Source organism: Carassius carassius, chromosome 45 (genome assembly GCF_963082965.1).
Source record: "Carassius carassius chromosome 45, fCarCar2.1, whole genome shotgun sequence".
NCBI lineage: Eukaryota > Metazoa > Chordata > Actinopteri > Cypriniformes > Cyprinidae > Carassius > Carassius carassius.
This window is the reverse complement of record NC_081799.1, coordinates 19122270-19135385: the sequence shown is the minus strand read 5'-3', so window position 1 is coordinate 19135385 and position 13116 is coordinate 19122270. Positions and strand designations below refer to the sequence as shown.

Genomic DNA, 13116 nt, shown 5'->3' with positions numbered 1-13116 from the left:
CTATGTGCAGTTATACCCTGATAATTTCATTCTGACATTTCATCACTAATTATTTTGTAACCCTGTCATGTAATACAGCCTTTGCAAAGAGGCTGAGGATTTTGCTGAACTATATTTCACACAACAGGAAACCTGCAATCCGGTGCAGGAGCAGAACTTGCCATTTTTAAAGGCACAGTAACAAAAAACTGACTATTTAAATCTAAAGCTTAGAGAGGTGTGAAAATGAAACTTTTTTTTTTTTGACAAATCTTTACTAAGCTTACACGTTGACCTCAATGAAAAAACTAAAGTATGATATGACCCATTTAAAACATTTCTTCAAATATCACATACTGGGATAGTAACAGTAAAAACAGTGTTTTGTAAAGCTTTTTTAAATGTACATATTATATTGCAATTAAATGCCTTTGTGACCATCACTGTGAACGCTTCACACTGTTCTTGCCACATCCTCTAACTGACAAACCATTAACCCAAAGAGTTTATCTACACTGATCTGTTAACGCTACCATTTCAGCTGCAGAAAAATCTCTCATGCACAGTTCAGGGCAAGAGCAGAAGTGTTGACGCTGCTTTGGTGATGGTCTGGATGTACTCTTTGTAGTCACTGCCACCATAGGTGAGCATCAGGTGATTTATGATTCCCACAACACACATGAGTGACAGGAAGAAGAGGATGCGTTTCCCGAACAGGAAGCCAGGAGTGCTGTCAGGCATACAAGCAGAATATCTGTTATCAAATCTAGTGTATGTAAAATATGGGTGGGTTACAACACATGGTTGATGTGTCTGTATAAAGCAACGTCCAGGGCTGAGAACTCGAAGAGATCTTATCACGCAAGTTCTGCCCACATCATAAATTTGCAACAGTTAATGACTTATAGTCTATTTGTATTGAGATTAACGTTAGGCAACAACTAATGCTGCTGGAATGCAGAACAACCCACATTTGTCGGTGTTTCATGTAGTTTCAGGAACCGCAGAAGACATTTCAATTTAGTCTAATGCAGCTTTAGCACAAGAAAAATTTTGATGTTTAAAAGGCCTTATTTGTTCATAGTTAAGGATTTAAAAATCTTACCTCTGGCAAGTCTGCCCCAAGTAGCCAACAAAGTACTTCTGCCGGACCACAAGGTAAATGATGCCAGCAAAGGCAGCTGGAGCTGTAACAAAAACGGTTTTATTTAAATGATATCAGAGAACTTATCAGGGCTGACTTTCATTATATATATGCGTTGGTTCCTTAGCAACTCGATTAGCCTACTATTTCAGTGGTATTCAAAAATAGAGCAAAGTTATTATGTAGCCATAGACAAATATTTGCACATGGGTCATAACAGTAATTATTAGCCAGAAAATGCAAACCATTAGCTACTACTTCATTTACAAAGGGGTATTTTCTTTGGTCTGATCCTATTACTATAGTGTAGTGAATGTTAAAAATAACACCGAAAATAGCAAAGGCACTTTCACTTCTAAAAATATTGATTATGTGCTTATTCAACTCAATCACTTAACTGACTTTTACAATTTTTATCATGAATGTGATGAATTGCATTGTACCTTGGCTGAGGCAGATACCAGCGCACCACAGTACTGCCAGAAATGTTGGGTAAGTGTCCATGCAGTTTCGACTGAGAAAACGCATACATAAAGTAATATGAAGCAGATAATTTAATTAACTGAGAACTTTTTCATCCAGCTTCAGAAACTAGCTCTGGTATTTCATTTGACCCGAACGAAGACGTGCTGTCAGTTCTTCTTTGTAGTACTTCCATGTTATCTTAGAAATATTGCGAAAGAGCTGTTACTTCCTCTTTGGTGGTGGTTAATGATATGATTGCATCTAAATTGAGATAAACTACCAAACCAGGATCCAACAGCCTAGATATGCAACTGATAATAATGCTGTCAGTTTGGATTATTATACATATTTGAAAAACAATATATATATATATATATTTAAAAAAATTAAATACCAGTCTCATCCACCTGATTTAATTTTGAATTGGGGAAATCATATAGCTAATGTATTGTGAATTACATAAGGATACTAGAGGTAGATGCAAGCTAGGTTTTTGAACGTAAACATTTCAAACGTTAGAATAATTTCCCCCTTTATATTCACATTCATTGTCATCAACTGACTTAAAATTAACACATTTACATGAATGTAGCCTAGACTTTATGAGAAACTTTAAATGAGTGAAAAAAATAAAAATGTACCGCTATAGGCTTTCAATATACAAACAGAAACACCAGTGCAACCCTTTTGCAACATTAAGATTATGTAAATAAAGCAGGAAGTTAGTTTCCAGAAGAACAGGAAAATTTCGAGCGGTTATGCAAAAGAAGCTACACCAACACTATTTCATAAACAGATTATTTACCTCTCTCTATAAAAAGCTCTTTTGGCACTTAAAATTATAGTTCATTTTCCCGTCAAATTCTAGAGTGGAGAAGCTCGAGTCAATAATACTCACTTTGCACAGGACAAACGCTCAAACGCTGCAGAATTTTTAGAATGTTGACCGGTGCACTCTTTCTCAACCTTCAAGGCGAAGAACACTAGAGGAGAAGTGAATATATTAAAGATTGGACATAATAGTATAATGCATGTGCATGTATATTTAGGCTACATTATGTATTAATTCCTGGTAGTTGTATAAACACAGCACAGTGTGTTCAAAGTTGATTTGCATACAAATTCTACACGAACATCTTTTAATTATACAAAATAAAAATAATAGTAATAAAGTCGAAATGTCATACCATTCTGAATGACGCTGAGAAGAGTGACCAGCACAAGCAAGAAAATGTTTTCCATCACTGCCACAAACATGTTCTCGAGTGTGCACTGCGGGACTGTCTCAGACTGCTGTCTGATCATTTGTAGCATCACAGATAACATCACCACTAAACTGATGCGTTTCCTGATGGGAGGGCCACTTTCTTTTGAACTTTTTGAAACTAATTATCAGAGTGTGGGAAAACTTGTTCCTGGTATAGCTTCATTTCCCGTCCGCAGCTCTCTCTCTCTCTCGCTTTTCCGTTTCACACCTCGTCATAACAGTTGATATTTTAGGAAAAAAAATAAGTTTAACCACCTGAATCTGACGTTGAAGCCGACGGTCTGTTTCGCTGTTAAACACTGCCCGCTGTTGGCTGAAACTGTTTTGCAGGTCTTAGCTGGTTTCAGCTCGTCTTCAACTCTAAATCCTGGTTCTGGACATCAGCAAACACTGCATTTTTCGGGTGTCTCTTTAATATGACACCTGAATCAACTCAACAGCTCATTAACAGTGTCTCAATATGCTGAAATGGTTGTCAAATTGGGGAAACCATAAAAAAAAATTTGCATTTTCAGGAGGCTGCGTTATCCAGGATTGATTACATCTGCTCTGAACCAGCCAACACAACAAATGGTACTGTCACTTTTTTTATTTCAACACTAAATATAAAGAGTAAACTTAATGTAGTTAACCAAGCCTATAATTTGTTAAAGTAATTTAGTTGATATATTGTTGCTGTGCTGTTTCAGGTTTGAAAATATGTAAATGTTGGTCAGAAAAGATGAACTTCACCTCTGATATTTCAGCTGTCAGTATTATACATTTAATAAATTAGCAGACAGTATGTTGACTTTAAGCAACACTGTAATATATGAAAATGTGACATCAAACAATCTGCAAACTTATTATGATTCATAACTTAATTTTGAGATACTTATTTTTAACCAACTGCTCTCAAAGTCATCATCTTTGTGGATCTATGAGGAAAGTTTGCCTCAGATTTACACAGATGTCCCAACAGAATAACCATTTTTTCCCTCATCTTAATAATGAACATGCAACATTTCTGCAGCAAAGTTTGATAACCAGAAAATAACCAAGACATTTGTCTTAGTTTTAAAAATGTATGTTTAATTTGATACCTAATCAATTTAATTTGGTAAGGTGTTATAATTGAACCGTGTGCTTATGTTAGTATTTTTTGAAAACAAACTGCATTTGTTTTAATACTTTGTTACAAAGATAATACATTTATACATTTTTATTTTAGGCTTGAGTGTCAAAAAACTGTTTTGGGCACTGCTTGTTTTCACATTTTAAAATAATCAAACTTTTTAAGGGGACCAAAAAAATGAAAAAAGTGAAGCTCTTTGCATTCACATTTTCCATGCCCAATTAAAAATGTAATCTTTTGGTTTTACTTTAGTTGTGACATGGTCACTTGAATATTGTACTATGATCATAATTTAAAGCAAATGCTCGACTGTAAGCAAAAAGCACTACTGCACCAAAAGGAGGAGATATTAAAATATGAACACTTATGTGATCATGAAATGAAGTGCAAAATGATAGCACATAGTTGTTTACAATATACAGACCTAATATACTATATACAGATCATGGAAATAGTAATTGCTGATAAATATATATTCTTCCATTTACCCTACTGTTAAAATGTTTGGGTCATTAAAAAAATGGATAAAGGATGCATTAAATTTATCAAAAGTGACAGTTAACTATTTAAGATTTCTATGACAAATAAATGCTGTTCAAATAGTAATATTTCACAATATTATTGATTTTTAAAAAAAATATATATACATTTTATGAAATAAATGTATCCTATGGTAAACATTAGATTTGAATACTCCTATAATTCATAATCCAACCACTAAATGCAGGTCATGCAAATATTTTTTTGGTTAGAAACTGAAAGAAATACCCGTTCCAAGAAAAACTGTAGGAAGCCCATATACTGTCAGTGTGAATGTGAGGCTTTTACTCTTCACTCACATGCACAATTAAAAGCCAATAACCACAACATATACATTTTTTGGGACCATTTAATATGAACCGCTTTAAATAATGATAATCATAAAAAAAAATTAAACAACTGTACAAACCTTTACAAATGCATTGTGCATAATTTGATCTTCAAACATTGCGTTCTCTGCACCATTTAATGCTCTTTATTCTTCAAGTATATGAGACAAAATATGAAAATATGATTTAACTGATGATGCAACACATGCTTTCCTAACAAAAGTCTTGCACTCCCAATACAAAACTACAAAGAGGAGTTCTTAAGTACAACTTGTTCTGACACCAGACCAAACTCATGGTTTGTAAAATCTAAAAGCTTTTCTTGATCAGAAAAATATATCTAAGCCATTAAAATCAGTGTTGTCAATTGTAGTCTGGCCCATCCCTGATTGTGTGTATTCGTCAAGATTCAATACGGAGTCATTATTAGAAGAAGGGTAGGTTAAAGGTGCTTCTGGAACCAAAGTTGCTACAGGAGGAGTTTTCTGTGTCGTCTCCGCATTCTGGCCATTGTTCAGCATCTCAAGGAGCCCCGTGCTGTCAGGTGAGAGGTTACTGACGGTTGTCGCAGGAGACAAAAGTTCAGCGAAGAACTGGTCATACGCCGGGCTGTCATACACTGACGTACTCGAGGTGACCGAATAAGGCGACGAGAGGGCTGTGCTGTCAGGTTTTGGTGCAGATTCTCCTGCACTTCCCAAAAGATGGTTTAGTTTGGCCAGTTTCTTCTTCTTAGCCTTGAGTTTTTTCAGTAGCTTCAGCCTGAGGGCTTCTGTAGTGCTAACAGGCTGCTGGTCTGCGGAAAGGCTGGGACTTTTCTTAACAGATGCACCACATATGCTACCAGAAAGGGTGACTGGTTTGTGCTGAGGCGCTACCGCAGAATTCCCATTGCTTGAATTTGGCAGTTTCTTGCCTAAGAAGCCACCGAACATGTCAGCTGGTTTTGCTAGCACAGCTTCGTTGTCACATTTCAGAATGGGTTTTGGTTTTGGAGCAGGAGGAGGAAGTATTATTGGTGTCGACTGGAAGGAAGAATGAAGTTGAAATAATGAAGACGCAAGCAGTGGAGGTGCATGTACTGGTGTAGCCACTGACGGCTTTACCACAACTGGATTAGAAACCAAAGAGCATTCCTTCAAACCAGAGCTTTGGGGTTTTGAAGGTTGACAAACAGACTCAGAGATACAAGATGAACTAGATGTTACAGGAAGAGTGGGAAGAGCAGATGACACGACGGCTGGGCTCTGGGGAATCTGAAGAGCCTCAGTGGCTGTGTCCACATCAACCAGAGTGAGGGTCACAATGTCTGTATGTGACAGACCCTCAAAGGTGTCCGGTAATGTGGTGCTGCCTATAGATGTATCCAAAGCACCGGCAGCAGTCGATTCTCCCACAGTGAGTGTGCTGAGGACACATGTGTCACTGGCCACAGAGTCTGACAGTTCGTGCGGGTGTTTATCATCGACATTCGTAAGCGCCGAGGGAGCTGTCGGTGAGCAAACCTCTGAAGCTTCACCTTTAACAGAGTCTGATTCCCAGAAAACAATGTGAATTTCATTAGCAGGAAATGAGAACCTCTTGTGGATGATGCTGTAAGGGTATTTCAAATCATCCAGTTCCAGCCACGACCCTAAAAGACAGAACACAAAACAAGTAAATGAACCACTATTAAGTTTAAAATTGAATATCTAACATTACATTTTACAGAGCAACTAATCTGAGATAAATTTGCAGCTAATTTTACTAGTTATTTAATAACAGCTGATAATATCCGTCGAGCAACAATAAAATAAATTCAAATTAATCATTGGCTAATGAGATTCAGAAGAACAACTACATACAATACCATTCAGAAGTTTGGGTTAAATAAGAATGTTACGTTTCTGAAAGAAGACTATACTTAAAAGTATAAATACAATGCAACAACAACAAGGACACCATAAAATAAAGTGTAATCAATATTAAATAAAGTTATGTAAATAAAAAAAATAAGTTGAATACATTTAACAATTTAATCAATATATTTTAAAATGCTATTTATTCCTTTGATGGCAAAGCTGCATTTTCAGCATCATTACTCCAGTCTTCAGTGCCACATGACTTCAGAAATCATTTTAATATGCTGAATTGGTGCTCAAGAAACATTTCCACATATTATTTTTATTGATTTGCTGCATAATAATTTTGTGGAAACTGTGCTTAATGTTTTACAGAACAGCAACTAATTGAAATAGAAATCTTTTCTAACATTATAAATGTCTTCACTGTCACTTTCAATCAGTTTCATGTATCCTTGCTGAATAAAAGGAAGTGTAAAAACTCTAAACTTTCGAATGGTAGAGTGAATAGATCAGCTAATCAACTCACAGAATAAAAGACTCACCATTGCTCTGGCGGATCCAAGTGGCAAAGTGTTTTAGATGCTTATTGTACTGGATAACAGTGCTAACATTGTAGTGTGTGCCCTGGAACTCAAACGAGTATTTAGAGAGGTCTTTCCTGGGCAAGCCCTCCACAAAATGCAGTGCAAACACAGAGGACAGCCTGCAAAAAAATTACCAAAGACAATAATCACCCAACAGGTTAAACTGCGATGAAACCGGGTGGTGATAAGGAAAAAGTGGAAATGTATAGCTATTCCAATGCTTACTTTTCCAGCACCATTTTCCTCCTCTGGTTTTTACGGTTGCAGTTACTGCACTGCATGCGGTGGATGGCTTTTAGTGGGTGCCAGTCATTCAGAATCTGAGTGAATGTTGTAAGAGTCTTCTCAACACTGCAAGACAATAGGAGCGTTGTGAGTTACCTACATATTTGCCATGTATTTCATTTAATTATCAAATACAAATGACATTGCTAAAACTTTTACCTGTTATTTAGAGTATAACTACAAGATGTGCACTTAAATTCCCAACGGACAGTGTGCTGGAAAAGCTCTTGAGACCACTTGTCGGAGCGCAGAAGGAGAGGGAGAGCAAACACAGGTGTTTCCTGCTGGCCTGTATGACAGACAAGATTATCACTCAACACAAATGACAAGCAACAGATTGATATCGAATGGTTTTATGATTAGCTCTTGAACCATTTTACCAATTTCACACTTGAGTGTAGGCTGAAGGAGTTTGAAGAGTGACAGACGGAGCGCAGACAGCTGCTGCTCTGCCTCACACAGGACATCGGAGGGGACTCTGGTTACCTCATCTGTAGAACGACAAACAGGTTCACTCTCCAGCATGTGAATGAAGACCTCTTCACAAAAGTGTATTTTTGGAATGAAGTAAATTTATAACAAAAAAAATAAAAAATAGTAAACAACTGCATCAGTTTGTGTTTAAAATAGTTTTAACATGTATACATAATTATGAATAATTTAAACACCTTTTAAATAACTTTATACTACACTAGTCAACATTTGAAGTGGATCAAAACCTTTCATCAAAGTTGTCCTAGAACCTAAAACCAAAATGTGTTCTTGTCTTAGGACAACTTTAAACTTTTTGATCCACTTTAAATGCTATTGCATAAAAAATGCTAAATTAATTTGACCAATTTATAATGTTATGGAATTCAATTTATAGTGTGTTAATATATACAGGTGCTGGTCATATAATTAGAATATCATCAAAAAGTTTATTTCACTAATTCCATTCAAAAAGTGAAACTTGTATATTATATTCATTCATTAAACACAGACTGATATATTTATAATTTTTATCTCTTTTAATTTTGATGATTATAACTGACAGCTAAGGAAAATCCCAAATTCAGTAACTCAGGAAATTAGAATATTGTCAAAAGGTTCAATATTGAAGACACCTGGTGCCACACTCTAATCAGCTAATTAACTCAACACCTGCAAAGGCCTTTAAATGATCTCTCAGTCTAGTTCTGTGGGCTACACAATAATGGGGAAGACTGCTGACTTGACAGTTGTCCAAAAGACGACCATTGACACCTTGCACAAGGAGGGCAAGACACAAAAGGTCATTGCAAAAGAGGCTGGCTATTCACAGAGCTCTGTGTCCAAGCACATTAATAGAGAGGCAAAGGGAAGGAAAAGATGTGGTAGAAAAAAAAGTGTACAAGCAATAGGGATAACTGCACCCTGGAGAGGATTGTGAAACAAAACCCATTCAAAAATGTGGGGGAGATTCAAAAAGAGTGGACTGCAGCTGGAGTCAGTGCTTCAAGAACCACTACGCACAGACATATGCAAGACATGGGTTTCAGCTGTCACATTCCTTGTGTCAAGCCACTCTTGAACAACAGACAGCATCAGAAGCGTCTCGCCTGGGCTAAAGACAAAAAGGACTGGACTGCTGCTGAGTGGTCCAAAGTTATGTTCTCTGATGAAAGTAAATTTTGCATTTTCTTTGGATATCAGGGTTCCAGAGTCTGGAGGAAGAGAGGAGAGGCACACAATCCACGTTGCTTGAGGTCCAGTGTAAAGTTTCCACAGTCAGTGATGGTTTGCTGTGCCATGTCATCTGCTGGTGTTGGTCCACTGTGTTTTCTGAAGTCCAAGGTCAATGCAGCCGTATACCAGGAAGTTTTAGAGCACTTCTTGCTTTCTGCTGCTGACCAACTTTATGGAGATGCAGATTTCATTTTCTAACAGGACTTGGCACCTGCACACAGTGCCAAAGCTACCAGTACGTGGTTTAAGGACCATGTTATCCCTGTTCTTAATTGGCCAGCAAACTCGCCTCACCTTAACCCCATAGAAAATCTATGGGGTATTGTGAAGAGGAAGATGCGATATGCCAGACCCAAGAATGCAGAAGAGCTGAAGGTCACTATCAGAGCAACCTGGGCTCTCATAACACCTGAGCAGAGCACAGACTGATTGACTCTATGCAAAGCCGCATTGCTGCAGTAATTCAGGCAAAAGGAGCCCCAGTTATGTCAGTTATGATCATCAAAATTAAAAGAAATATCAGTCTGTGTGTAATGAATGAATATAATATACAAGTTTAACTTTTTGAATGGAATTAGTGAAATAAATCTACTTTTTGATGATATCTTAATTATATGACCAACACCTGTATGTGTGTGTGTGTGTATGTATATATATTTATTTATGCTTTATCTTACCTTCACACTGTTGCTCCTTGGATTTCAGATAGGAGCATGTCTTATCATATGTGGAGCAAAGGTTCCAGACAGCAGAGCTGCTGGAAGGCACTGATGTCAGCTTGTCAATCAGCTTTACATTCTGACATGGAGTCTCTCTGATGGTCCTGCAGTTCACGAGCATCGCCAACAACGAATCCAACCAACACAGGTTGTCCTCAATTTTCCAGAAAAGATAAGGTTGCACAGGAACCAGCTCTGATGATTCCACATCTACATCCATTCCAACGATCTCCTTGACCTCATCTTGAGTACTAGACACACAATCAACCTTCCTGTCACATAAATCTAAATCCTCATGGGTGGCAGCAGCAGGTAGATCTTCAGGATGTTGTTCCTCAGTGCCATTAATAGAGTCAATCTTTCTAAGTATTGATTGTTCCTCAGTAAACATTTGTGTTTCGACAGTGTCATCTGGTAGAGCGCTGTCGTTGACATCAGCACAACATGGCTCAGGTACACCAGACAACATGCCCAGTTTCTCCTCTCTTGATCGCTTTGAAGGGGAGGATGCTTCATCCACATCAGATAGGGAAATGCTCCTCTTGCATCCATCTTTAGAAAAGCTAGCATGCACATCTTCCAGAGATCTACTAACCAATGGGTAAAGGCACTGCAAAGCAAATGAAAAACACACGACAATCTCAATGGCCAATCAATCTTCTTTACAAAGAGTCACAAGCATTTAATACTATGACAAATATAGTTTTACCAGTATTGATAGCTTAATAACAAGAGTGTGGATCTCACAAAACATTTCACAAACGTGTTTAGCTTGTACCTCACCCCCAAATCAAAAGGACAAACTATGTTTTGCAGTAAGAAAATAAAGCCTAATTTTAGTATGGAACACTTTTGCAACTTTCTCCTAAAAAGATAAATAATATGATAGTCAAATCATTTCCATGACAAATTAAGCACATTTGCCCTCAAATTTCTCACAAAAAAAAGTCTGTAAAAATGACATTTTAACTGGAACGTGCACAGGTGTTTTACCTTTGTTCATTCATTATTATTTTCAAAAGGTGATTCTTATAAGATACTCACTACCATGTTGCAACTTTTCTTTCTAAACTAAAATCAGCATTAATAAATAGATATTAAAAACAATTTTTTTATTAATTTAATATAATTTATCTTTTTTTATATTTACCTTTTTAAACCAAAATATGGCCCTAATCCCTATTTGTGTGCATGTAATTCACACAATCTCCTCCAATATTAATTCTTCAACTTTTTTTTTTTCTTTCTGAACTAATATCAGCATAAATGGGGGTGGTGTTGGCGCAGTGGATAAGACACATGGCTTTGGTGTGAGAGACCCGGGTTCGAATCCACTGTGAGATACCAATGTGTCCCTGAGCAAGACACTTAACCCCTAGTTGCTCCAAAGGCCTGCGACCTCTGACATATATAGCAATTGTAAGTCGCTTTGGATAAAAGCGTCAGCTAAATGAATAAATGTAAATGTAAAATGTACAATGTACAAATAAATAAAAATACAAAAACACTACTGTGAAAATAATATAATATTGAATTAATTTTACTTTTTTTATGCATTTTGTGTGTGTGTGTTTCACAATGCAAAAATTATTAATGGGCCCAAAACTAGGCCATACTTTCTTCATGCAATACAAATACTAGTTTATTATTTTTGTTTTGGAGTAAAGTGACCCAGATATATTATTGACAGTTTGTGAGATTCTTAAGTCTATTAATTTGAAGTGTCAGCATTTCCTGACAAACAAAGAAAACACAGACTACTCACAGCTGGATTTGTACAGAGCAGAACACTCTCCTCCAGGTTGACAGCATAAAAGCGGAGGGCATTTTTCTGACCTTTTGCCAAGCACCAAGGACAGTTCCCTGGTGAGGCATTTCTGTCTTCACACTGTAAACAATCAAACAACAATATATGAGAAATCACAATTACTCAGCACAGAAAATACAAAACCCATTACACAATTAGTGTACGGTACACAGCTGAAGTGTTTTTAATGACTATTCTTTCGCCTTTTACACACAGATTTCCGTGTTTTTTCTCTCGTTTGAGGTGGGGGATACAAACTAAATTGGAGCGTAGCTTTGCACGAGTGACAGAGGGAGAGAACTGAGCATAACTGACTTTTCCCAAATACCCCGCCACCGCTGGGCTCGGAGCCCCTATACCAGTGCCTTCGCCGTTCATTCTCACGCCACTGAGGTTTCCGTTCTTTGTTGAGTCCTGTGGCCATAAACTCGACATAACCGTGACACCCGGCTCACCGCCTGAACTCGCTGCTGTGAGAGAGAAGAATTCATTCCTGAGACATCAACTAACCCATTCAGGGCGGATACACATCAAGCAAACATCTTTCCCATACTAGTGCTTGGAAGTCAGTAAGAAAACAGTTTTGGCTTGGTTAGTTTAGGTTGGCAAATATAACGTTACGTAATCCAATTTAGTATGCAAATGTTATCATCTCTTACGATTAGGTCTTGAATGCTAAACATCTCATAAACCTAAGTAAACTTCTGATAATATTAAACATGTTCACTAGTTTCTTAAAAAATTGAATACAAACAAAAATTAGAAATTATATGGAAAATAAAGAGTCTGTTAAACCCTTTAAAACAGAAGTAATAAAACATAGCTTAAGGATCCTGTATGCTAAAAGAATGCCAATAGGTTCTGCTTCGCAAATACGGTAATAATTCCGTTACTGACATGCAAATTAATTTGTCTGCAATTAATCTAACGTACTGTTTTATTACTGACAAGTGAGTTTTGGACAAACGTAACGTTAGCTTCAAATTTGAATTTACAAGGCGCTATCAATAACTGGTAAAAGTGACTAGTTATGTAAAAAATAAAATACATAAAGCAGTTAGATATTTATATATTTCTTTGTTGGAGCGAACAGCCACGGCAACAGTGAGAGGACTGGAAGACAAGCGCCCAAAAACCTTAAAAACTGCATTCACAACCGATTTCCAACGGTGCACATCGTTTGCACCAACATACCTCGAAACCGGATCGAAGGTGGAGAAATTCCAAGCTGGATATTATACACGCATTAGGTGATTCCAGCACGCCGGTAGGAGACATATCCACGAGCATGCTGTCTGTCGTACCCTCGACGTACTACTTCCGGTTTAATTT

General features: G+C 37.1%; 2 protein-coding genes across 6 annotated transcripts; both read right to left on the bottom strand.

Annotated features, from left to right (window-relative positions):
- Positions 1-359: 359 nt before the first annotated feature.
- Positions 360-2937, bottom strand: LOC132127115 (arachidonate 5-lipoxygenase-activating protein-like). Its single transcript, XM_059538753.1, has 5 exons — positions 2776-2937; positions 2487-2571; positions 1567-1637; positions 1085-1166; positions 360-709 (listed from the first exon to the last, which is right to left on the bottom strand). Exons 1-5 carry the CDS (start codon positions 2912-2914, stop codon positions 547-549), a joined length of 540 nt encoding a protein of 179 aa, XP_059394736.1. The 5' UTR covers positions 2915-2937; the 3' UTR covers positions 360-546.
- A 1905-nt stretch (positions 2938-4842) lies between these two features.
- LOC132127797 (SUMO-specific isopeptidase USPL1-like) lies at positions 4843-13116 on the bottom strand. 5 transcript variants are annotated; one of them, XM_059539915.1, is made up of 9 exons: positions 12979-13112; positions 12086-12254; positions 11743-11854; positions 9936-10587; positions 7932-8042; positions 7711-7840; positions 7492-7617; positions 7225-7385; positions 4843-6471 (listed from the first exon to the last, which is right to left on the bottom strand). In XM_059539915.1, exons 2-9 carry the CDS (start codon positions 12217-12219, stop codon positions 5165-5167), a joined length of 2733 nt encoding a protein of 910 aa, XP_059395898.1. In that variant the 5' UTR covers positions 12220-12254; positions 12979-13112; the 3' UTR covers positions 4843-5164. The 5 variants fall into 5 exon arrangements, with proteins under 5 accessions (XP_059395898.1, XP_059395899.1, XP_059395897.1 ...); XM_059539916.1 differs by having other exon boundaries at positions 12086-12251; positions 12979-13110; XM_059539914.1 differs by having other exon boundaries at positions 12086-12517; positions 12580-13097.

What these genes read in the sequence shown, in the direction of transcription:
- LOC132127115 (XM_059538753.1), bottom strand. Translation starts at nt 2,914, where the DNA reads ATGTTATCTGTGATGCTACAAATGATCAGACAGCAGTCTGAGACAGTC. An exon ending in GAGCGTTTGTCCTGTGCAAA is followed by an intron (nt 1,638 to 2,486) that starts GTGAGTATTATT and finishes GCGTTTTCTCAG; the next exon opens with TCGAAACTGCATGGACACTT. An exon ending in TGGTATCTGCCTCAGCCAAG is followed by an intron (nt 1,167 to 1,566) that starts GTACAATGCAAT and finishes TTTTTGTTACAG; the next exon opens with CTCCAGCTGCCTTTGCTGGC.
- LOC132127797 (XM_059539915.1), bottom strand. Translation starts at nt 12,219, where the DNA reads ATGTCGAGTTTATGGCCACAGGACTCAACAAAGAACGGAAACCTCAGT. An exon ending in AGTTATACTCTAAATAACAG is followed by an intron (nt 7,618 to 7,710) that starts GTAAAAGTTTTA and finishes ATTGTCTTGCAG; the next exon opens with TGTTGAGAAGACTCTTACAA. An exon ending in TTGGATCCGCCAGAGCAATG is followed by an intron (nt 6,472 to 7,224) that starts GTGAGTCTTTTA and finishes TCTGTCTTTTAG; the next exon opens with GGTCGTGGCTGGAACTGGAT.